The sequence below is a fragment of the Hemiscyllium ocellatum genome, chromosome 34 (genome assembly GCF_020745735.1).
Source record: "Hemiscyllium ocellatum isolate sHemOce1 chromosome 34, sHemOce1.pat.X.cur, whole genome shotgun sequence".
NCBI lineage: Eukaryota > Metazoa > Chordata > Chondrichthyes > Orectolobiformes > Hemiscylliidae > Hemiscyllium > Hemiscyllium ocellatum.
The window spans coordinates 47,651,255-47,677,101 of record NC_083434.1 but is presented as its reverse complement, the minus strand read 5'-3'; the positions used below and the strand labels follow the sequence as shown (position 1 = coordinate 47,677,101).

At 41.9% G+C, this 25,847-nt stretch overlaps 1 protein-coding gene across 4 annotated transcripts in view; it reads right to left on the bottom strand.

Moving 5' to 3' along the window:
- The window catches only part of LOC132832309 (cadherin-18-like), a 716,018-nt gene that overhangs the window by 13,848 nt on the left and 676,323 nt on the right, over positions 1–25,847 (bottom strand). For all 4 annotated transcript variants that reach the window (XM_060850203.1, XM_060850204.1, XM_060850205.1 and 1 more), the window contains 4 exons: positions 18,865–19,001; positions 15,947–16,068; positions 15,456–15,573; positions 1,746–1,997 (listed from right to left, as the gene is read on the bottom strand). In XM_060850203.1, the coding sequence (XP_060706186.1) occupies positions 1,746–1,997; positions 15,456–15,573; positions 15,947–16,068; positions 18,865–19,001 (629 nt within the window). The remainder of the gene's footprint in view (positions 1–1,745; positions 1,998–15,455; positions 15,574–15,946; positions 16,069–18,864; positions 19,002–25,847) is intronic.

Sequence of the window (25,847 nt, the reverse complement as noted above, 5' to 3'; positions counted from 1 at the left end):
CGGTGCTGCTCCTGGCTTACCCTCCTGCACTCTTCATTGGATCTGAATTGAATTAACAAATCTAGTCTTGGTGAGGGTGTCACTGTAAGCACCGTCTTCTAAACCTAAGATCACCAGAAGGACAAGGGCAGCTTGTGTATGGGAAGACCATCGCCTTCAAGTTCCCCTCGAAGCCACTCATCATTCTGACTTCTGAATATAGTGGCATTCATTCACTCTCACTGGCTCAAAGTTCTGGAGCTCCGTAACAGTAATGTGGGTACACGTACAAGAAATAGACTGCAATGGTTCAGAAAAGGCACCTTGCCATCAACTTCTCAAGGTAATTAGTTATGTTGGGAATTAAATATTTCCCTCGTCACTGAAGCTCACACCACATAAATGATAGCTCTCGGGTTTATATCAACAGTGTGAAATAGCAAGCACTGATTTATTTTCAAATTTAAAACCGCTGTCAGACAAAAATTATGAGGCCAGGTATCTTAAATAAGTTAGAAACTGGACGTTTCCGATGACAGCCCGAGATTTCCAATGACCTTGATATTTCCAATGAGTTTACACTCACACGTGTTGAGTTAGAACAATCACAAAGGGCATCTGACCTGTCCCAAAAGTCACCGTGCCTCTCCCAAATTGCAACTGTCTCCTAAAGGTGTCTCTTGAACTTTTTGGAAGAACACTAAAGAACTCTGTCAGCTCTAGACCTGCTGTCAAAAACCTACAAGATACACTTTGTACATTTCACCTTCAAACTGTATTTAACTGAACGCACCTGGTCTTACCCTATTTAGTTCCCTCCATGAAATACAAATATCTAAGTGTAATCTCCCCCATGTTCCCCACCAATAAAGCATGGAGAATGAGGAAGGGGGAGAGAGCAGAATGTTCCCATTTAGGGCTGCAGCCAGAGACCCTTCTCAGTCTTCACCAATTTCAGGTCAGATGAATAGGAAGGGTTTGGAGGGATATGGACCGGTTGCTGGCAGGTGGGACTAGAATGGGTTGGGATATCTGGTCGGCATGGATGGGTTGGACCGAAGGGTCTGTTTCCATGCTGTACATCTCTATGATTCTATGACTCTAAGGACAACATTTTATTTCATCACCTTGGATTTGGTGAAGGCTTTGCCTCAGTCTGAACAGGAAAGTAAATTAACCTACGCTTCAACTCAGACCTAAGTACAATCTCATCAACAACTATTAATTATCAATGTGCTGCTTGCTCCAAGTAAATGATTGCCTCACTGAACAGACCAATTCTGTAACTACTCAAAAATAAATTAAACATTATCCACCCTATCATCTGCCAAACATCATGAATCAGTTGAAGACTATGATGATAGTTCTAAATTACTGAAAATTTCTTCCAGCACAATTAGCACATACATAAAACTAAACAGTTCTGCTCTCCTTCCACCAGTATGCATCAGAGCGTTATATTCAAACGACAAGGGATATGGAAACTTTTCAGGTGAGAGGCCAAAGTTTTAGAAAGGTCGTGAGGGACAACATTTTTTATACAGAGAGTGGTTCATCTGTGGACTGAACTGCCAGAGAAAGTGGTAGATGCAGGTAAAATTACAATGGTTAAACAAGATTTGGATAAGTACATGAATAGGAAAGGTTTGGAGGGTTATGGGTCTAATGCAGGCAAATGGGACTAGTTTTGTTTGAGTTATCATAAAATAGTTGGACCAAAGGGTCTGTTTCTATGCTGTATGACTCTAAGACTCTAATTGACTTACCCAGTAGGATGACGATGCACAGTAAAATAGCTATTAATGCCCCAGTGCTCAAACCAGCCGCAGAAAGATATGCTTCAGCACTGCATGTTCGCACCTTGCCATTTCTCTCACAGGCACACACTCTAATCGTGAGAGTCCCAGTGCTGCTCAGAATGGGATTTCCACTGTCAGAAACCACAATTGGAAGTTGGTAGACCTCCTGGAGATGTCTGCTGAATTTTCTTCGCCGTATCAGAACACTAGCTGTACTGTCTACAACAAGAAACACAGTTCAATTGATGAAACAGGAGGCAAAACATTAAAGATGGACACCACAAAAAAGATATTTTTAAATGATTAGAATCCCTATGGTATGGAAACAGGCCCTTCAGCCCAGCGAGTCCACACCGAACCTCCGAACAGTAACCCATCCATTCCTCTACATTTGCACCTGACTAATGCCCCTAACTTACACATCCATGAGCACTAAGGGCAACTTAGCATGGCCAATTCACCTGACCTGCACATCTTTGGATTGTGGGAGGAAACCGGAGCACCCAGAGGAAACCCAAGCAGACAGCAGGGAGAATGCGCAAACTCAGACAGCTGCCCGAGGCTGGAATCGAACTTAGGTCCCTGGCACATTGAGGCAGCAGTGCTAACCACTGAGCCACCATGCCACCCCCACTTATTGGGCATTAGCTCAGAACTCACATGGGGCAACATTTTTTTTTAAAAAGCTGGCAGAGGTTGGTACAAGAATTTTAAATGATTCCGAATTGTGAGATATAACAAAAATAAGAGATAAAAGGGTGCATAGCATGGTCAAATACTTCTCAATTGAAACTCAATGGAACAAAGTGTGAGCTGTTTCCTTCAGGGGAGTGGAATGAGCCAATCATTTAAGCACTGGATGATTAGAACCGAAATGGTGGAGAGGGACAAATAAAATTAGGGAATATAGATACTTAAATGATCAAAAATAGTGACAATGTTTGATAAGGTCATGAACAAAAAACACACTGACATTCATTTAGTGCATAGAATCCCTATAGTACATAGAATCGCTATAGTGCATAGAATCCCTATAGTACATAGAATCGCTATAGTACATAGAATCCCTATAGTACATAGAATCCCTATAGTACATAGAATCGCTATAGTGCATAGAATCCCGATAGTACATAGAATCCCTATAGTACATAGAATCCCGATAGTACATAGAATCCCTATAGTACATAAGCAGCCCATTCAGTCCGTCAAGTCCAAACTGAGCCTCTGAAGACCATCCAACCCAGACCCTACCCTATATTTCCCATAGCTAATCCACCTAGTTTACACATCTGTGGACTTTATGGGCAACTTAGCATGGCCAATCCACCTAACCTGCACATCTTTGGACTGAGGGAAGAAACCAGAGCCCCAGGAGGCATCACACAGACATGGGGAGAATGTGTAAACTCCACACAGGCAGTTGCCTGAGGGGGGTAGGATTAAACCTGGATCCCTGGCACTGTGAGATCACAGTGCTAACCACTGAGACATGCCGTCCCTCTGCACAGACACAGGATACATTGGCCAGGATAAAACATTAAATGTTTATAAAACTGTGATGTGATTACAGCTGGAGTACAGTATGATGCAGTGTGAGGATGTGTGATAATGTACGATGCTGTGTGTTACATGACATAGTACAGTGTGAGAATGTGAAGTTCTGGCCTTCATTCCAAACGCAAGGTATTGGAGCACTGGAGATAGTGCAACAAAACCAAAGAAAATCTCCATTCTGGATATTAGTCCATAAATCTTCTCTGAACTGCCTCCAGTATATTTATAGACTTGTTTCAGCGAAGTGACCAATACTGCACACAGTACTCCAAATGTGCTCCCCACCTCGTCTCCTGTACAACTGAAGCATAATCTCACTATTTTTGTATTGAATTCCCCTCACAAGAAGTGATAACATTTTATTTTTTGCTTCCCTCTTACTTGCTGTCCCTGCAGACAAACCTTCTGTGATTCATGCGTTAGGACACCCAGATCCTTCTACATCTTAGAGCTCTGCAACTTCTCACCATGAGATAATCTGCTTTGTTTTAATCTTCCTGTTAAAATGAACAATTTTATATTTTCTCGCATATATTTCATTTGCCATATCTTTGCCCAATCACTTAAACTACTTTTATTTGTTATTTATCTGCAATGGTTATGGTTGTGGTAGAGTGCTGCTAACAATCCTTCTCTCTCTCCTGAGTCAAAGGTCTATGTAGCAGTAACACAGCATAAACCACGATTCAAATCTGAATTATAAAAGGCATTTGTCTTCCACAAAAGGATGTAATTGTTGTGTAATAGCAATGGGTACAAGTTACTTTGATGAGTTAGGCATCATTAATGTTAATCTGGAACAGGAATGACACACCTGTCCCCATTAGGAGTTCCTGTTTGTCTGCTCTATTCTCCAGCCAAAAACTGTGAGCCTAATTTCGTCTCCAACATGAACCCTTTCAAACTATTACCTTACACAACCATAATGGAAGTATCAGCCTTGAGATTCTTGATCCATTTATTGTGGAACAACAGCTCATTTTGCTTGTTATTTCCGATCCTCAACCATCTTGGATGGCATGCTAAAGATGTTTGAGATGGGATTGGGCACAGCACACACATTGGTTGGACACAATCCACTATTCCAAAGCCTGGCTTCTGCTCCTGAATCCAAACTTTCTGATACAAAAGGTGAGAGAGTAGGGAGATGAGCCCTGAGCCACTGTTCCTACCATCCGTACATACACCTCTGGGTGGACATCAACCCAATGGTTTGAGAGCAAATTCCAACCTCCACTTCCCAGGGCTGTCTGAAGTGGAAATGATCATGACTGCCACTGGGTCACAGGCATCAATGTTACAGATGTGTCAAAGGTTCACTCCCATACAATTCACAATAATCTCATGGGATGCAATTATATGAAATTCAATTTGTTGACGATCTTAACAAGGATGCTTTCCCATAACTGCATTCTCCCTCTTCTGCTGGAAGGCCATCAGAGTGAAATGTGTTGCTGGAAAAGCGCAGCAGGTCAGGCAGCATCCAAGGAGCAGGAGATTCGACGTTTCGGGCATAAGCTCTTCTTCAGGAATGATTCCTGAAGAAGGGCTTATGCCCGAAACATCAATTCTCCTGCTCCTTGGATTCTACCTGACCTGCTGCGCTTTTCCAGCAATACATTTTCAGCTCTGATCTCCAGCATCTGCAGACCTCACTTTCTCCTCCATCAGAGTGAAATGTCTATTTCTCTCTGAGCAGATGCTGTCAGATCCACAGATTCCAGCAACTTCTGATTTTATATCAAGTTTCCAGTATCACAATTATTGCTTTTCTGTTCTCTGTCTACTTACTATATTTTGTTACGAATTTCCACAGCATTAATTTGATCTCTCACTAAAATTACAACCAGAAATATGAACAACCCCATAGAGAGATTCTGGATAAGGATAACCTGATAATAACTTGGACCTGGTTAGATTTCGTGAGTTAAGGCAATAGCTGGGAAACAATCGCAATGTGTGCATTGCAATCCTTTCTCAACGTTATCGATTGAGTAGGGAACAGTAGGAATTGCTGTAGAAACTGGTCAATAGAATCTTCTTCTGGCTCTAATACCGATCATCAACAGTTTATCGCATTCATCCAAGAGAGAAGATTTTACTCCTATTATTAAAAGGTTATTCTGTTACTGCCTTATTACCTATTAACCCCTCCAGAGTATCACCCAAATGTGCTCCTTGCCTGCAAATACACTCACTCACATGCTTCTATCATCTCTAGAATTAAATATTTCAATGCACTCATGACTGGTGACTATATTCTATCCTCCATAAACGTGAGGTTATCAAATCTCTGCTCTCTGTGTCATAACTCACACTACGTTCCATTCTCCCATCACTTTCGGGTTCACTGACTGAGACAAGCTGCTGATTGTGCATTGTGTCAATTTTAAAATTTTCATTCATGTGGTCAAATCTCTCCTTGGCCTTATGCCTCTCTATCTCGGCAATGTCCTACAAATCCACAACCGTTTGAAATTGCTGCACGACTCTTACTCTGGCCTGTTGAGCAACCCCATTCGAATCACTCCATCATTAATGACCATATCTTCAACCTTAGCTTTGTTTCTCTTCCTTCCCTGAAGACACACCTTACAAACCCCCTTGTTATTGAGGTATTGGCCATGGTCCTGACTATTACCACAAGATGTTCAGTATCCCATTTTGACTGATGATGCCTGTGATGCAGCCAGGGACTGCATTACCATGTCCTTGAAGTTATATGAACACAACCTGTTACTGTCAGAGAATGTGGTAGTAAGCGTGGATGAGTGTAGAGGATCCCAGACACCATCAGGCATTTCTGATGTGCACACATGTCATTAGACCTTGCATATTTCAAAAAGCAATACCTGTTTTTGTACAGTTTACCAGACTGAAACATCTTCCACCTTGGGCACTATGCAGGAAAATTAGCCAAATCAGTTCAATCTTCCTGAGCAATGTTAATGGGCAAGATTAGAGTGGTGCTGGAAAAGCACAGCAGGTCAGGCAGCATCCAAGGAGCAGTAAAAACAACATCAATGTTTCGGGCAAAAGCTCTTCATCAGGATTCCTAATATTCAGGATGAAGAGCTTTTGCCCGAAACATTGATGTTCCTGCTCCTCAGATGCTGCCTGACCTGCTGTGCTTTTTCAGCACCACTCTAATCTAGACTCTGATCTCCGGCAGTACACACTTTCTCCCAATGTTAATGGGCAACTCACCAGGTAGGATTTGGGAATGCAAATAATGTTCATTATCTTTGACAATCAATGCTTAAGATATGCAGTGGTGGTAGGTGAATCCTGCCCCAAAATGCTCCAAGTCACCATGGATAATCCACTACTGAAGGGGTGGTCAATCAGCAAAATGTTATCTCCATAAATAGAATGGAACAAAAGCTTGAGGTACAACTCCTCCAGTCAGAGGCTGGATCTCTTCTGGACTTGATGCTGATAGGTGTACTAATGAGCCTATCTGCAGCAAATGTCAAATCAGTAGGGCATGAACTCCTTGCAAATGAATGTGGAATCTCTAGTTTAAGGCTGCCTGATTTCAAAATCTACTATACTTAGAAAAAAAATGTAGACAATCTAATTGTAATGAATACTGTCAATTGTTCAATTTCAAACTAAGACTGTGATCTGAAATGCAATAAAAAAAGGTAGTAGCTAGCTGGTCAAAATGTTCTAGCTTTCTGCAAATGAAAATGCATTGGCTTTAACCTCATTGGTCTGTATAAGTTGTGGTCAATGTGATTTATTTTCAAATGTGGAAATGGATGTAATTTATTTTGAAAAAGATGCTTTCTTTCAATTTTGCCATCCTTGTGTGTTATAAATTAAGTTTAATGGTGAGTTGGTAAGAATTGAAGTTATTGATAATTTTTTTCTAATTCTGTTCTTGTATGGAAAACACACCAATATGTTACAACATGACTGCATTAGTCTATACATGAGTGAATGAAAATGAAAAAAAAATCCTCAAGAAAATCTCAAGAGAAGCCCTTGAAAATAAAAAAAAAACCCTTTGACAATAAATAATATGTACTGAATAGCAGAGAATGATGGGTGGGAGGGAGTTACATGTTTTTACTATCATAGGTGTTTTCAGAATATTAGAAATTATTCAAGTAAGTGGATGTATTCGGTGATAATTTTTCTTTTCTAATGGTTAAAGGAAAAATTGCTCCTTCTCAAAAATCAGTCTGACTCAGACTATTGAAATCTTCTCTGGCCATTTTCATGTGGAGCACAGACAGAAACCTTGGGCTGGCATTTAAAGTGCCTATTATACACTCACCCAATCTCTTTACCCATTTGCAAAGACACAGGGAAAGGGAAGTAAATGGGTGTGAGTAACGTTGGATCAACCATGACCCGAGGTTGATCCGAGGGTGGAGTTGCATTGCTGGTCAGGGACGACATCAAGGCTGTGCTAAAGGAGGACACTATGGCAGTTTTGGGTAGTGAGGCATTATGGGTGGAGCTGAGAAATAAGAAGGATGCAGTTACATTGTTGGTGCTGTATTACAGGCCTCCCAATAGTGAGCGTGAGGTAGAAGAACAAATAAATAAATAGATTATGAATAGATGCAGAGGTAATAGGGTGGTGGTGATGGGCGATTTTAATTTTCCCAACATTGACTGGGATACACTTAGCATCAGAGGTCTGGATGGAGTAGAATTTGTACATTTGAAAACTCCAGGAGGGTTTTCTAGAGCAGTATGTCAGTAGTTTGACGAGGGAAGGGGCCATATTGGACCTGGTACTGGGGAAAGAGCCAGGACAGGTGGTAGAAGTTGTGTGGGGTATTTCTTTGGGAACAGTGACCACAATTCTGTAAGTTTTAGAGTACTCGTAGATAAAGAAGAGAGTGGTCCTAAGGGAAGAGTACTAAACAGGGCCAAGGCCAATTACATCAAAATTAGGCAGGAGCTTGGAAATGTGGATTGGACACAGATATTTGAAGGAAAGTCCACATTTGAGATGTGGAAGACTTTCAAATATAGGTTAAAGATAGTGTCCTGTTGAAGGCGATAGATAGGAAGGGCAAGATTCATGAACTGTGGATGACAGGAGAAATTGTACGATTAGCCAAGAGGAAAAGGGAAGCATACATAAGGTCTAGGCAGCTAAGAATAGAATGGGCCCTGGAGGAATATAAACAAGGAATCAAGTGGGCTAAAAGGGGTCATGAAAAGGAGTTAAGGAAAATCCCAAAACATTTTATTCTTATATAAGAAGTAAGTGGGTAACTAGAGAAAGGATTGGTCCACTAAAAGATAATGAAGGAAGGCTGTGTGTCAAACCTGAGAGAATGGGTGAGATTCTGAATGATTACTTTGTATCAGTGTTCATTGAGGAGAGGGACATGATGAATGTTGAGATTAGAGATAGAAGTTTGATTAGTCTGCATCATGTTGGCATAAGTAGGGAAGATGGGTAGGCTAGCGGTTATTAAGGTGGACAAATCCCCAGGATTGAATGGGATCTACCCCAGGCTGCTGAGGGAGGCAAGACAGGAAATAGCTGGGGCCCTGACAGGTATCTTTGTGGCATCCTTAAATACAGGTGAGTTGCTGGAGAACTGGAAGGTTGCTCATGTTGTCCCCCTGTACAAGAAGGGTAGTAGGGATATTCCGGGTAACGACAGACCAGTGAGCCTGGCATCGGTGGTGGGGAAGTTGCTTGAGAGTGTACTGAGGGATAGTATCTATTTATATTTAGAAAAGAATGAGGTTATCAGTGATAGGCAACATGGTTTTGTGCGGGGAAGTTTGTGCCTTTCCAACTTAATCGAGTTCTTCGAGGAAGTGACCAAGTTGATAGGTGAAGGAAGGGCTGTTGATGTCATATACACGGACTTTAGTAAGGCATTTGATAAGGTTCCCCATTGTAGACTAATGGAGAAAGTGAAGTCACATGGTGTGCAGGGTGTTCTAGCTAGGTGGATAAAGAACTGGTTGAGCAACAGGAGACAGAGAGTAGTAGTTGAAGGGAGTTTCTCAAAATGGAGAAAAGTGAGCAGTGGTGTTCCACAGGGGTCAGTGTTGGGGCCACAGTTGTTTTGTAATATACATAAATGATCTGGAAGAGGGCACTGTTGGTATGATCAGCAAGTTTGCAGATGACACAAAGATTGGTGGGGTGGCAGAAATCATAGGGGACTGTCAGAGAATGCAGGAGGATATAGATAGACTGGAGAGTCAAGAGGAAAAGTGACAGATGGAGTTCAATCCAGACAAATGTGAAGTGATGCTTTTAGACAAGTCTAATTCTCAAACGAATTATACAATGAATGGAAGAGCCTTGGGAAAAGTTATAGGGCAGAGAGATCTGGGAGTGCAGGTCCATTGTACCCTGAAGGTTGCTGCACAGGTGGATAGAGTGGTCAAGAAGGTATATAGTCTGCTTGCCTTCATCGGACGGGGTATTGAGTATAAGAGCTGGCAGGTCATGTTAAAATTGTACAAGACATTGGTTCGGCCGCATTTAGAATACTGTGTATAGTTTTGGTCGCCGCATTACCAAAAGGACGTGGTCACTTTGGAGAGGGTGCAGAGAAGGTTTACGAGGATGTTGCCTGGTATGGAAGGTGTGAGCTATGAAGAGAGGTTGAGTAGGTTAGGTTTATTTCACTAGAAAAAAGGAGATTGGGGGGGACCTGACTGAGGTTTACAAAATCATGAAGGGTACAGACAGGGTGGATAGAGACAAGCTTTTTCCCAGAGTGAAGGGTTCAATAACAAGAGGTCATATTTTCAAGGTGAGAGGTGGAAAGTTTAAGGGGGATACACACGGCAAGTACTTCACACAGAAGGTGGTGGGCATTTGGAACGCGTTGCCAGCAGAGGTGGTAGAGGCAGGCACGGTAGATTCATTTAAGATGCGTCTGGACAGATGCATGAGTAGGTGGGGAGCAGAGGGATGCAGATGCTTAGGGATTGGGCGACAGGTTTAGACAGTACATTTGGATTGCTCAGGCTTGGAGGGCCGAAGGGCCTGGCCCTGAGCTGTAAATTTTCTTTATTCTTGGTTCTTGTTCTTTGACCTTAGGATGTTGCCAGGATTGGAGTATATTAGCTGTAAGAAGAGTTTGGACAAACTCAGACTGTTTTCATTGGAGCATCAGAGACTGAGGGATGACCTGATAGAAGTAGACAAAATCATAACAGGCATGGATAGGGTGGATAGTTGGAGTCTTTTACCCAGGATGGAAATATCAAATACTAGGGGGCATAGGTTCATGTTGAGAGGTGAGAGTTTAAGAGAGATGTCAAAACAAGTTTTTTACACAGAGGGTGGTAGGTGACTGGAACGTGCTGCCTAGGGAGCTGGTAGAAACCAATACATGAGCAACATTTAAGAAGCATTTAGAACAGTCAGGGATAGATTATATGGACCATGTGGAGGCAGATGAGATTAATTTAGAATGGCAGCATTGGAACAGACATGGTGGGCTAAAAGACTAATTGTTGAGCTGTACATTTCTATGTTCTATTATAGAACAGAGTGGGCTCAAGGGACCAAACAGCCTCATCTTGTTTCTATTTCCCATTGTCTTGTGTACAAGTTGACAACAAGCTCCACAATTATATATTTCTGCCTGTGGCTTAGATAAAGTGTATCCTCCATGTATTACTCAGTAATTTCCTACTTAAACAAAAAACATCCCTTTAAAGGCACTAATTTTTAAAATTGGAGCTTGAGAAAAATAGATAAATGGCTTTAATATTATTCACACATATAACAAGATTCTTAGCCCAAGGAGCTTTTAAGTACATTTCTGTAAACAAATATCATTGCATGTTTAATAAAAACAGGAAGTACTAGAAATACTCAGCAGGTCTTACTTTATCTGCAGAGAGTTAACCAGAACATACAGCATAGAAATTGCTTTTTTTTTGTTAATTTATATAACATCCTTTGTATCAAAGACATTATCATCACAATTTGACTTGTCTCTTCTTATTATTCCCATTTCAGTGGTGTGCCTGTGAGATAACAGAGCTCGGAGTATGATGGTGAATGTGAAATAAAAAATATATATCTTGAAATTCACCTCTTAAAACGTAAAAATGCAGGTTTTATTGTGTTATATGAAAGAGGATGGGTTAATATACTTAAAAGAAATGATGTAACAACTCTGTTGAAATTAAGCATTTTTGAGTTGTCATTTGTGACTACAAAGCATTAGTATTTTTGAAAAAAACATATTTTATCAAAGCATTTCATCTTGCACTCGTCACAACAATTTGCAAAAAATACCTATGGAAAAGGAAAACGACATTTGTACTGAATGAGAGGTCAGCCAGCCCTTAGTTAATTTCTGTGGAAAATGGATTAACTAATCAGAGTCACTCTGCCGAGTTTAAAATTTAAACAAAGCTTAGCAGTTAAACGTCAGTCAACAATAACTGGTACATTCTACATGAAATGGTCTCTAATAATCAGACTCTACTTGTTGACCAATTATCACAGTCCCCTCTTGGAGCACAAACGTTGTTTTCTCCTTACTTTGGCATTTCTGATGAATAAGAAATGATAAGTGCAAGATGAGAAGCTTTGACAAAATGTGCCTTTTTTCAGCAATACCCAAATCTGAGTTAATAAACAAAGAGCCAGTGCTCAAGATATTTATGTTTGATGCTACATGGAACACTGGCATATGTCCTCATGGCTGAAGGGACAGGTGAAAATGATGGTCAGTGAAAATTATGCTATGTGATTCCATCAGATGATTGGAGCCTAACCAACTGTGTGAAAATAAAGCAGATGAATTGGATGACTTCCAAAAAGAGTTTTAGTCGAGAATTATATCATTGAACCAGCTTCGTCATCACTGGTAAATCACAGACACACTGAATTAATTGGGGCATTCATTCATGAATTTGTCTACACAGCAGTGAAAACACTATTTCAACAATGAGGAGTTAACTAAAAATATGTTCATTTTCAAATTAATCGTTGCACTTGAAAATGCATTCAGGTTTTTTTTTAATTTTAAAGACATGCATTTATTGATTTCTACATTCATTCCCATATTAATGTATTTTTCAATTCAAGACCAGTTTATGAACTAATTGAAAATGTCAGAGCTTTGATTTTCAGCTCCTTTGACCCACATATCGGAATGTAATTTTCAGTTTGTCATGCTTTTAAGATGTCAGTCCCTGCTGTAGGAAGTTACCTAGCAACCAATGCAAACAATACATCAGCCGTACAGAAGGGGGGCTGCAGGTACCTGTAACCTATTACAGAAACTGGAGCATCAGCTAAAGGGAACAGTAGAAAGCCCCAAATTGGCACAGAGTCACTACAACATGGAGTTCATTTCTATAAAATACTGTTAAAGCATAAAATCTTCCAGAAGAGAATGAGATAATTGTTTAAATGGATAATGTTAAAGATAATGAATGAGCTAAAGAGTTTGACCTAGTGATTCATGTGTTTGATGGTCAAGCAGCCTGTTTCTGTCTTTATTATCTTTATCTTTCAAAATGATCGATAGTAACTTGGAAATGACTGAGTGGCGAATTGCTATACAATGTACAATGTATTTATGTCAAATTCCTCTTTTTACTAATTTACTAGACCTGGATGCCAGTCAGTTATGAGAAAATTGGGGGCCATAGGAACAGGAGTAGTCCATTCAGCCCCTTGAGCCCGGTCCATCATCCAATGATCTGAAGCCTAACTCCATATGCCTGCCTTTGGCTCATATCCCTTTATATCTTTGCTGAACAAAAGTTTACCTCTCTCAGATTTAAAACTAACAACTGATTGAACTGTTTGTGGAAGTTCTAAGCCTCTACCACCCTTTGTGTGTCAGGGATCTGGAGATTCCTTCTTTGGTGTTTTGAGTGTAGGTTTTCTGCGAGAATGTGAAAGAGATGCTAATGATTCAGCAACTCAGGATCAATCCCCATGCAGTGTAACATTGGTTCAGTTTAAGGAGATAAACTTCAGATGGAGTGCAACTCCAGTGCACTATTCTCCATTTGTGCTAAGCCACCAAACCGAAACTCACTTTAAAATTTGCTAGAACTTATTCGTTTGGACGAACGGAAAGACCACCTTGGTATTCCCAAGTGTTATCCAACGATTTTGACTGTTCTTAACTAGCTCAAGATCTGCAGTTACAGATTATCATGTTGTTCACATGCTGGAATGAATCAGCATGGATGGTATATTTGTAAAATTATTTTGCTACGTAAGTTTCTCAATCACTCAATTATAAGATATGGTGTTCAGAACAGAGAATGTAGAACATAGAAAAGTATATCACAGATCAGCCCTTTGGCCCATGATGTTGTGCCGAGGATTAATCCTAATGTACAATAAAATAACCTAACCTACACACCCCTCAACTCACTGCTATCCATGTGCATGTCCAGAATCAATTAAATGTCCCAAATGACTCTGCTTCCACCACCACCGCTGGCAACGCATTCCATGCATTCACAACTCTCTGTGTAAAGAACCTTCCTCTGACATCTCCTCTATACCTTTCTTCTAATATCTTAAAACTATGACCCCTTGTACCAATTAATCCTGCCCTGGGGAAAAGTCTCTGGTTGTTGACTGTATCCATGCCTCTCATTATCTTGTACACCTCGATCAGGTCTCCTCTCTTCCTCCTTCTCTCCAGAGAGAAAAGTCCGAGCTTATTCAACCTTTCTTCATAAGGCAAGCCCTCCAGTCCAGGCAGCTTCCTAGTAAACCTTCTTTGCACCCTATCCAAAGCCTCTGTATCTTTCCTATAGTAGGGCGACCAGATCTGGACAATAATTGCAAGTATGGTCTCACCAGGGACTTGTAAAATTGTAGCAAAATCTCGAAGTTCTTAAACTCAATCCCCCATTAATGAAAGCCAAAACACCATATGCTTTCTTAACAACCCTATCCACTTTGAGGGATCTATGTACTTGAACACCAAGATCTCTCTGTTCCTCCACACTGCCAAAAATCCTGTCTTTATTTCTATATTCAGCATTCAAGTTCAACATTCCAAAATGCATCACTTCACATTTATCCAGGTTGAATTCCATCTGCTATTTCTCAACCCAGCTCTGCATCCTGTCTAGGTCATGCTGCAGCCTGCAGTAGCCCTCTATACTATCAACTCTGCCTCCAACCTTTGTGTCATCGGCAAATTTACTAACATACCCCTCAACCTCCTCATCCAGGTCATTTATAAAAACCACAAAGAGCAGAGGCCCAAGAACAGAGCCCTGCGGGACCCCGCTCAACATTGACCTCCAGGCAGAATACTTTCCATCTACAAACACTCTCCGCCTTCTGTCAGCCAGCCAATTCTGAATCCAGATAGTCAAATCTCCCTGTATCCCATACCTCCTGACTTAATGAATGAGCCTACCATGGGGAACTTTATCAACTGCCTTGCGGAAGTCCATATTCACCACATCAACTGCTCGATCTTTGTCCATTTCTGAGCTCCTTTCAAGCAGGCCTGTAATCCTCTAACACTGTGCTAGATCATTGCTTCCTTCACCTTACATAGTGTGCCTTCTTCCTTTTGACGAGAAACTCCTCTGTTCTTGTCATCCAAGGTTCCTTAATCTTACCCCTTCTTACCTGTCCCAGAGGAACAAATTCATGCATCAATCACAACAACTGCTCCTTAAACAGTCTCCACATGTCTGCTGTGCCCTCTCTGTGGAACAATTGCTCCCAGTCTGTACTTCCCAACTCCTGTCTAATAGCGTCATAGTTTCCTTTTCCCCAATTAAATATCTTCCCTCGGTAACTGCTCCTTTCCTCTCCAAAGCTGTGGTAAATGTGAGGCAGTTGTGGTCACTGTCACGAAAGTGTTCTCCCACCGTGAGATCTGTTTTCTGAAATATTTTGGGTTTCCAATCTCTTATGTCGGTAAATCGCAATAGCAGCCAATGAATATCGTCTGATATTGACTGTATTTTCTAAACCAGCTTAATTTATTCTCAAAATGGAAAATGATTTTCTCAGTTTGAACAATTGTTTATCTTTGATATGGATTGACAGTGAAGATTGTGGAGACTCAAGTCACTTTGAAATTTTCTAATCCCTGACTAGAAACAGCAAAAATAGCACAAACTAACATGGTGCCCAAGTTACTTTCGGACTTTCGGTATTACCTTCATTATCCTGCAGTGTAAAATTCGGATTTGGTGGAAGTTCCTGTACTAAGGAAAAGGAAAATCGTGGTCCATTGGCGAAATCATCCTTGTCCAGAGCACGTACAGTCTGAATCATCTGAACAAAATCAAACAAATTAGCTGAGTCTGGATGAATGTACATGGGTTTAAAAGATCCTTTTGCTCATCGGGTCTGTCTGGTCAAAGCTACAGGAAATCTAATCTAGTCCACAGTCCAGCACTTGGCCTATAGAATTAAACATTTTTCTAAACTAACATTTGAAGCAACATAATATATATTCATGCAAAAATATCTGATGGATTTTAAGACAAACAACCTCTGTCATATATATTTCCTTTTACAAATGATCATAAAAGATTGTAATATTGATCAATGAATTATAGTTATTCTGTTGCTGGCAGTTTTCTGCACCAGTCAGATACATCAGACATTTACAGTGGTTAAGCAAATGAGAACGTTGCTCATGTACCTGACCAGGTTTGGCATTCTCACAAAGGACTGTGTCGTAATCTTCAGCAAGCTCCGGTATATTATCATTGACATCAAGCACGTGAACGGCAACTGGAACTTCAGTCAGCTGAGCAGGGTTATCTGTGAAATATAAAAATCATCATCAACAAAATAAGTCACATTTACCCCCGGCACAAATAGACACATTAATGCATTTCACCAAATTTATATTATCGTGGGGCCTAAAGATTTTCACCACTGCCAATTTACATCAATTTAATGAAAACCATTTATGTGTATAACCAGAATGACCAATCTCAGTACAAACATACAACGCTTTTAAATTGACTGTACAACTTTTAATGTTTGTTTTATTCAGTTTGATGGTGAGCCCAGTTGATTGTTGAATCCATGTTATTTCTCCCATGAACAGCATATGGCTGTGTGAAACACTGATTGTTACTTCTTTCACAAATGAAGTAGTGATGAACTGAAATCACTTTCACAGTGTTGATAGCCATGGGGAAGGAAATCAAAGTCAATGGAAAGTAAAACACGGCACCAAAATGGATAGTGAATCTAAACCGGGCTGTTTCCTACTAGCTGGGGGTTTACAAAAGGACAGGCCATGGTGTCAGAGGAAGAAACTCTGTCACTAGAAAGGTTCACATATCATAAGGAAGAGATGTTGGATACACTGTTGATATTTAAAGTTGACAAGGAGGCATCAATATCTGATGAGATAAATCCAAGGATTTTGAAGGAAGTGAAGGTAGATATTTTGGGATTGATAAAATGTGGCACTGGAAAAAGCACAGCAAGTCAGGCAGCAAGAGGAGCAAGAGAGTCGATGTTGAGGGCATAATCCTTCATTAGCACTGAGGGTGGGGGTGGAGGGGGGGGACTGAGAAATAAAGGTGCTAACATCAACTCGCTTGCTCCTCTGATGCTGCCTGACCTGTGTTTTTCCCAATGCCACACTTTGACTCTGACTTCTCCAGCATTGGCAGTCCTCACTATCCCCCAGAAATTAGGGTAGCATTGGCCACAAACTTTCACTCTTCCCCAGAGTCATGAGAGGTGTCAGTGTACTGGAGAATTGTAACCACTACAGCCTTGGTCAAGAAAGGTTGTAAGGATAAGCCGAATAATTACAGACCAGTCAGTTTAAGTTCAATGGTGGAGAAGCTCCTGGAAGTGTTTATTCAAATAGAATTAGTTCTAACATAGAAAGAGGTGTGTTGATTAAGAAGAGTTGGCATGAATTTCTAAAGGGGAGATCATGTTTATCAAACTTGCTGGAGCTTTGTTTTGAAGAGATAACAGAAAGGCTCGATGAGGGTAAAGCTGTGAATGCGGTAACCATGCATTTCCGAAATATATTTAATACAGTGCCACATAATAGAGTTGTGAAGGAAGTCTATATATAAAAGCAACAGGAGCAATGTGGATACAAAACTGGCTGAGTGATCAGAGACAGAGACTATTGGTCAATGGATAATTTTCGGGCTGGATGATGGTTTATACTGGAGATCCCCAGGCATTGGTTTTGGACCATTGCCTGTCCTGTTCTGTATTTATGGTCTGGATCTTGGTGTACAGGGGACAAGGTTAAAGCTTGCAGATGACACAATAGAGAAGAATAGTGCGGAAATTCAAAAGGACATTTACAAACTGGTGCAGTGTGTGGACAGGTGGCAGATAAGTTTCAGTGTAAAGGAGTGTGAGCTGATCCATTATGGTTGGGAGAACATTGGAAGGGTACAATTCTAAAGAGGTGCAGGATATATTTCTGCACAGATCATTGAAGGTAGTAAAACATGTGGAGAGAGCAGTTAACAAAGCATACAGCATTCTCAGCTTATTGATTGTAGCATAGAGTCCAACAGCAGGGAGGTGATGTTGAATTTGTACAGAACACTTGTTAGACCTCAGCTTGAGTACTGTGGGCAGTTGCGGGTGCCTGCCACATTATACTAAAGGTGTAAGTGCACTGGAGAGAATGGGAAAGTGAATTACAAGAATGGCTCCAGCAATGAGAAACTTCAGTGATAAGGAGAGATGGAAGAAGTTGGCACTGTTCTCCTTGGAGAGAAGAAGTTTGAGAGGAGATCTGATAGAGGTTTCCAAAATTGTGTGCAGGCAGGATAGAGTAGTTAGGCAGACCCTGTTCCTGCCCATAAAAGGAAATGAAATGAGAGGACATAGATATAAAGTGATATGCAAACAAAACAAGAGTAATGCAAAAAAAGAAGGAACACAGCAAGATAATACATGGCTTGGAAAGGGTGGACGCTAGGAAATTGTTTCCGTTAGGCGAGGAGACTAGGACCCATGGACCCGTGGACACAGCCTTAGAATTAGAGGGGGTAAATTCAGAACAGAAACGTGGAGGCATTTCTTCAGCCAGAGAGTGGTGAGCCTGTGGAATTCATTGTTGCAGAGTGCAGTGGAGGCCGGGACGCTAAATGTCTTCAAGGCAGAGATTGATAAATTCTTGATGTCACGAGGAATTAAGGGCTACGGGGAGAATGCAGGTAAGTGGAGTTGAAATGCCCATCAGCCATGATTGAATGGCGGAGTGGACTCAATGGGCCGAATGGCCTTACTTCCACTCCTATGTCTTATGTCTTATGGTCTTATAAGTAGTTAGGGTCCGGAATGTACTGCCTGAATATGTGGTGGAAGTAGGTTCAACTGAAGCATTCAGGAGGGGATTGGATGGTTATTTTGATAGAAATAACGTGCAAGGGGATGAAGAAAGGCACAACAGGAAATGATACGGGTTTGAAGAGATGGTACAATACAATGGGCTGAAATGGCCCCACCCTGCACTGTTACAATTCAATCACTGATGCTTTTATCCAAACCACTGGACAGCCCCCATATTTGTTACTTTCAGTTAACCTAAAGTGAAACATTTCATATCTTACTTACCAAGCTCTGATGCAATGACTGTGATGTTAAGCCAAGGCGTCTCTTCTCTATCAAGTATCTTCATGGTTTTAATAACCCCACTGTTTGCATCAATGTTAAAATAGCTCTCAGCTTCTTCATCATGTTGAATAAAGTACCTAATTCACAGAAAGGATTTAGAAATACTTGTAGATACAAAAAAGGCACAGTTGGATTCAAAAATGATCATATATATGAGCAGCAATAAAATAAATGTCCTAGTTTGAGTATTTCTGAAAGAGAAGGGGGAATAACACTGTTAATTAGAGAGGGCATCGCAGCTGCAGAAAAGGAGGTTGTTGAGGAGGGTTTGTCTATTGAGTCAGAAAAGGTGGAAGTCAGTAACAGGAAAGGAGCAGTCACTTTATTGGGTGTTTTCTATGGAGCCCCCCCCCCCCCCCCCCCCCCCCCCCCCCCCACCACCACCACCACCACACCCCAATAGCAGCAGAGAGATGGAAGAGCACATCTTGGAAAGGTACTGATGGAAAAGAGTTGTTGTCATGTGTGACTTCAACTTCCCTAATAATGATTAGAACCTCCTTAGTGCAGATGGTCTGGATGGAGTTAATTTTGTCAAGTATGTCCAGGAAGGATTCTTGACTCAATATGTAGATAGGCTGACTGGGGGGAAGGCCATATTGGATTTGGTGGTAGACAATGAGCCAGGCCAGGTGTCAGATCTCTCGGTGGGAGAGCATTTTGGTGACACTGACCACAACTGCCTCACCTTTGTCATAGACATGGAGAGGGATAGGAACAGACTGTATGGGAAGGTGGTCGTCAGTGTTGTGCCGGAAAAGCACAGCAGGTCAGGCAGCATCTGAGGAGGAGGAGAATCGACAATAGACAATCGGTGCAGGAGTAGGCCATTTGGTCCTCCGAGCCAGTACCACCATTTATTATGATCATGGCTGATCATCCCCAATCAGTATCCTCTTCCTGCCTTATCCCCATAACCCTTGATTCCGTTATCTTTAAGAGCTCTATCCAACTCTTTCTTGAAAGTATCCAGAGACTTGGCCTTCTTTGCCCTCTGGGGCAGATTATTCCATGTATTCACCACTCTCTGGGTGAAGACATTTCTCCTCAAATCTGTGGCCTACCTCTTATTTTTAAGCTGTGTCCTCTGGTTCTGGACTCACCCATCAGCGGAAACATGCTTCCTGCCTCTAGAGTGTCCAATCCTTTAATAATCTTATATGTCTCAACCAGATCCACTCTCATCCTTCTAAACTCAAGTGTTTAAAAGCTCAGTCGCTTCAACCTTTCAACATATGATAGTCCTGCCATTCCGGGAATTGACCTCATGAACCTATGCTGCACTCCCTCAATAGCCAGAATGTCCTTCCTCAAATTTGGAGACCAAAACTGCACACAGTACTCCAGGTGTGGTCTCGCCAGGGCCCTGTACAGCTGCAGAAGGACCTCTTTGCTTCTATACTCAATTCCTCTTGTTATGAAGGCCAGCATGCCATTAGCTGTCTTCACTGCCTGCTGTACCTGCATGCTTACCTTCATTGACTGATGTACAAGAACACTTAGATCTCGTTGTACTTTCCCTTTACCTAACTTGATTCCATTTAGATGGTAATCTGCCTTCCTGTTATTGCCATCAAAATGGATAACCACACACTTGTCCACATTAAACTGCATCTGCCATGCATCCGTCCACTCACCTAACCTGTCTAAATCACCCTGTATTCTCATAACATCCTCCTCACATTTCACTGTGCCATCCAGCTTTGTGTCATGATGAAGGGCTCTTGCCCAAAACGTCAATTCTCCTGCTCCTTGGATGCTGCCTGCCCTGCTGTGCTTTTTCAGCAACACATTCTCAGCTCCGATCTCCAGCATCTGCAGTCCTCACTTTCGCCGAGTATGGGAAGGTATTTAATTCTGGGAGGGGAAATTATACTGCTATTAGACAGGAACTGTTGAGTGTAAATTGGGAACAATTGTTCTATGGGAAAGGCACAACAGAAATGTGGAGGCTGTTTGAGGAGCACTTGTTGTGAGTGCTGGATAACTTTGTCCCACTGCCAAGGAACGGGAAGGAGAAGGAGCCTTGGATGACAAGAGAAGAGGAGCTTCTCATCAAGAGGAAGATGGAAGCTTACTTAAGGATGAGGAAGCAAGGATCTGGCACAGCTTTACAGGATTACAGGGTAGCTAAGAAACAACTCAAAAATGGACTGAGGAGAGGGGGAGGGGGCACGAGAAAGCCTTGACAGGAAGGAATAGGGAAAACCCAAAACCAAAAGAGAAAATGCTGGAAAATCTCAGCAGGTCTGGCAGCATTTGTAAGAAAGCTTTGACAAAGGGTCAGTTAGACTTGAAACGTGAGCTCTTTTCTCTCCTTACAGATGCTGCCAGATCTGCTGAGATTTTCCAGCATTTTCTCTTTTGGTTTCAGATTCCAGCATCCGCAGTAATTTGCTTTTATCTGGAAAATCCAAAGACATTCTATGCTTACGTGAGGAATATGAGAATGATCAGAGAGAAGGTAGGGCTGATCAGGGATAGTGGAGGGAACTTGTACGTGGAGTCTGAAGAGGTAGGGGAGGCCCTAAAAGAGTGTTTTGTTTCAGTATTCACTAGAGATAGGGACCTTGTTGATAGTGAGAACACCGGGGACCAAGTTAATAGTCTTGAACAGATTGATATTAAGAAAGTGGATGTGCTGGAAATTCTGGGAAGCACCAGGATAGAAAAGTCCCAAGCACTGGACCAGATGTATCCAAGGTTACTACGGGAAGTGAGGAATGAGATTGCTGTGCCTCTGGTGATGATCTTTGCATCTTCACTCTCCACAGGAGTAGTGCCAGCTGAATGGAGGGAGGCGAATATTGTTCCTCTATTCAAGAAAGGGAGTAGGGTAATCCCTGGGAATTACAGACTAGTCGGTCTTACAGCTTTGGTAAACAAGGTATTGGAAAGGATTCTGAAAAATAGGATTTATGACTATTTAGAAACCATAGCTTGATTAAAGATCGTCAGCATGGTTTTGTGAGGTCATGCCTCACAAATCTTATTGAGTTCTTTAAGGATGTTCTGAGACCAGTTGTAGTAAGGCATTTGATAAGGTTTCCCACGGTAGGCTCATTCAGAAAGTTAGGAGGTATAGGATATAGGGACGTTTGGCTGTCTGGATACAGCTGGCTGGAAAAAGACAGTGAGTGGTAGTGGATGGAAAGTATTCCTCCTGGAGGCCGGTGACCAGTGGTGTCCTGCAGGGATCTATTCTTGGGTCTCTGCTCTTTGTAGTTTTTATAAATGACTTGGATGAAGAAGTGGAAGGGTGGGTTAGTAAGTTTACCAATGACACAAAGGTCAGTGCTGTTGGAGATAGTATTGAGGGCTATTGCAGGCGACACCCTGATATTGGGAGAAAGTGAGGATCGCAGATGCTGGAGATCAGAGTCGTGAGTGTGGTGCTGGAAAAGCACAGCAGGTCAGGCAGCATCTGAGGAGTCGGAGAGTTGATGTTTCAGCCATAAGCCTGATGAAGGGCTTATGCCCAAAGCCTTGATTCTCCTGCTCCTCAGATGCTGCCTGATCTGCTGTGCTTTCCCAACACCACACTCTCGACTACATGATGTCATTGACAGGATGCAGGGCTGGGCTGAGATGTGGCAGATGGAGTTCAAACTGAATAAATGTGAAGTGATTCATTTTGGAAGGTTGAGTTTCAATGCTGAATACAGAGTTAAAGCTAGGTATCTAGGCAGCATGGAGGAACAGCGGGATCTTGGGGTCCACATCCATAGATCCCTCAAAGTTGCCTCCCGAGTTGAGAAGATGGTTCAGAAGGTGTCTGGTGTTTTGGCTTTCATTAACACGGGGCTTGAGTTTAAGAGCTGCGAAGCTTTGCTGCAACTCTATAAAACCCTGGTTAGACCACATTTGGAATATTGTGTCCAGTTATGGTCACCTCATTATAGGAGGAATGTCAATGCTTTAGAGACGGTGCACAGGAGATTTACCAGGATGCTACCTGGATTGGAGGGTGTGTCTAATGAAGAGAGATTGAGTGAGTTTGGGCTTTTCACACTGAAGAGAAGAAGGAAGAATGGTGACTTGATAGAGTAGATAGCCAGAAACTTTTCCCTAGGACAGAGATGGCTGTCACGAAGGGTCAAAATTTAAAGGTGATTGGAGGAAGGTATAGGGAAGATGCCAGAGGTAGGTTCTTTATGCAGAGAGTGGTGCGTGGGTGGAATGCGCTGCCAGTGGTGGTAGTAGAGTCAGAGACATTAGAGACATTAAAGCAACGGCTGAGCAAGCACATAGACTGTAGTGAATTGAGGGGTGTGTTAGTTACGTTGATGTTAGATCCAGATAAATGCTCAGCACAGCATTGTGGGCCGAAGGGCTTGTACTATGCTGTAGTATTCTATGTTCTGTGTTCTAAGAGTATTTTGTTGAATATTTCTGTCTTGCATTCATCAGGACCATTCACAAGAATTTTCAAAGCAAAGGGGAAACAACATTTGAGAGGACAGTGGTTGGCGATTTGATTGGTTGAGGCATTACCATGGAGAATGTACCAGTTCAAGATGACTTGCAATTAAATGTGAAGCTTTGTTTAAATTTTAAACCAGATTGCCATGAAACGTGAACCAGAGACTGTCTGGTATCTATTCAGATCAGTTGACCTCAACAAAATAGTCAGTCTCTGATTCATTTCTCAGGGCAGTTCCTTGACCAATCAGAGTCAACCTGATGGTTTAAAATATAAACAGAGCTTGGCAGTTAACTGCCAGTCATCATTGACTGGTTCATTCTCCAATGGAAACACTTTACACATATCAGAGTTCACTAATTAATTAGTACCAGAATCATAGAATCCCTGCAGTGTGGAATCTCTATTCTCTTATATCGCGCAACTATTGTTTCCCCATTACTTTGGTACTTCTTGTCCATGTGAGTGCCAAATGAAAAGGGTTTAAACTAGCTCAGCAGGGGGATGGGAACCGGAGGTGTAGTTGCAGTGCACAGGAGGATGAGAGTGGAGAGGACAGGGATAGGATTTCATGGTCACAGGAATGTGCTGGCAGACAGCAAGCTGGTTTGAAGTGTGTCTACTTCAATGCCAGAAGTATCCGGAATAAGGTAGGTGAGCTTGAAACATGGTTAGGTACCTGGGACTTCGATGTTGTGACCATTTCAGAGACATGGATAGAGCAGGGTGAGGAATGGATGTTGCAAGTTCTAGGGTTCAGATCTTTCATTAAGATCAGGGAAGGTGGTAGAAGAGGGGGAGCTGTGGCTTTGTTAGTTAAGGACAGTATAACAGTGGCTGAAAGAACTTTTGGCATGGACTCATCTACTGAGGTAGTGTGGGTTGAGGTTAGAAACTGGAGAGGTGAGCTCACACTGCTGGGAGTTTTTTTATAGCCCTCCGCAGAGTTCCAGGGATGTGGAGGAAAGGATTGGCAAAACGATTCTGGGCAGGACTGAAAGGAACAGGGTGGTCATTATGGGGGACTTTAACTTCCCCAACATTGACTGGAAATGCTATAACTCTAGTACGTCAGATGGATCCATTTTTGTCCAATGTGTACAGGAGGCTTTCCTGACACAGTATGTCGAAGGGCTGGTAGGAGAGGAGGCCACACTGATCTGGTGCTTGGTAATGAACCAGGCCAAGTGTTTGATCTATTGATAGGTGAGCACTTCGGAAAGAGTGACCATAATTCAGTTACGTTTAGTTGAGCAATGGAAAGGGATAGGTACATGCCACAGGGCAAGAGTTATCGATGTGGGAAGGGTAACTATAATGTGATTAGGCAAAACCTAGGAGGTATAGAATGGGGTAGCAAAATGCAGGGGATGTAGACAATCGAAATGTGGAGCTGGTTTATGGAACAAATATTGCATGTCCTTAATAGGTATGTCTCTGTCAGGCAGGGAGGAAGTGATAAGGTAAGGAAACGGTGGTTTATTAAAGAAATTCTATCTCTTGTTAAGTGAAAGAGGGAGGTTCATGTGATGTTGAGACGAGATGGTTCAGGTGAGGCGATGGAGAGTTACAGATTAGCAGGGAAGGATTGAAAGAGAGAATTAAGAAGAACAAGGAGGGGACCGAGCAGTCTTGAGCAGGTAGAATAAAGGAGAACCCTAAAGCTTTCTATAGGTATGTGAAGAATAAAAGGATGACTAGGGTAGGAATAGGGCCAGTCAAAGACAGAAGTGGGAAGTTGTGTGGGGACCCTGTGGAGATCAGAGAGGTGCAAAATGAATATTTCTCATCTGTTTTCACTCAGGAAAAGGAGAAGATTATAGAGGAGAAGACTGAGATATGGGCTATTAGAGTAAAAAGGATTGAGGATAGTAAAGTGGAGGTGTTACCTATTCTAGAAGGTGTGAAAGTAGTAGGTCCCCTGGGCTGGATGGGATTTATCTGAGGATTATCTGGGAAGCTAGGGACGAGATGGCGGAGGCCTTATCTTTGAATTGACGTTGTCTACAGGTTTAGTACCAGAGGACTGGAGGATTGCAAATGTTGTGCCCTTGAAAAAGAAGGGCGGTAAAGATGACCCAGGTAATTATAGACCAATGAGCCTTATGTCTGTTGTAGGAAAAGGTTTGGAAAGGATTATAAGAGATAAGATTTATAATCATCTAGCAACAACAATTTGATTTCAGATAATTAGCATGGTTTCGTCAAGGACAGGTCGTGTCTCACAAACCTCATTGAGTGTTTGTTGAAAAGGTAACCATGCATGTAGATGAGGGAGGGCAGTTGACATGGTGTACATGGACTTCAGTAAAGCCTTTGATAAGGTTCCACGTGGTAGGCTGTTGGAGAAAATGCAGGGGCATGGGATTGAGGGTGATTCAGCAGTTTAGATTAGAAACTGGCTTTCTGAAAGAAGGCAGCGAGTGTTGGTTGATGGAAAATAATCAGCCTGGAGTCCGGTTACTAGTGGTATGCCACTGCTGTTTGTCATTTTTATAAA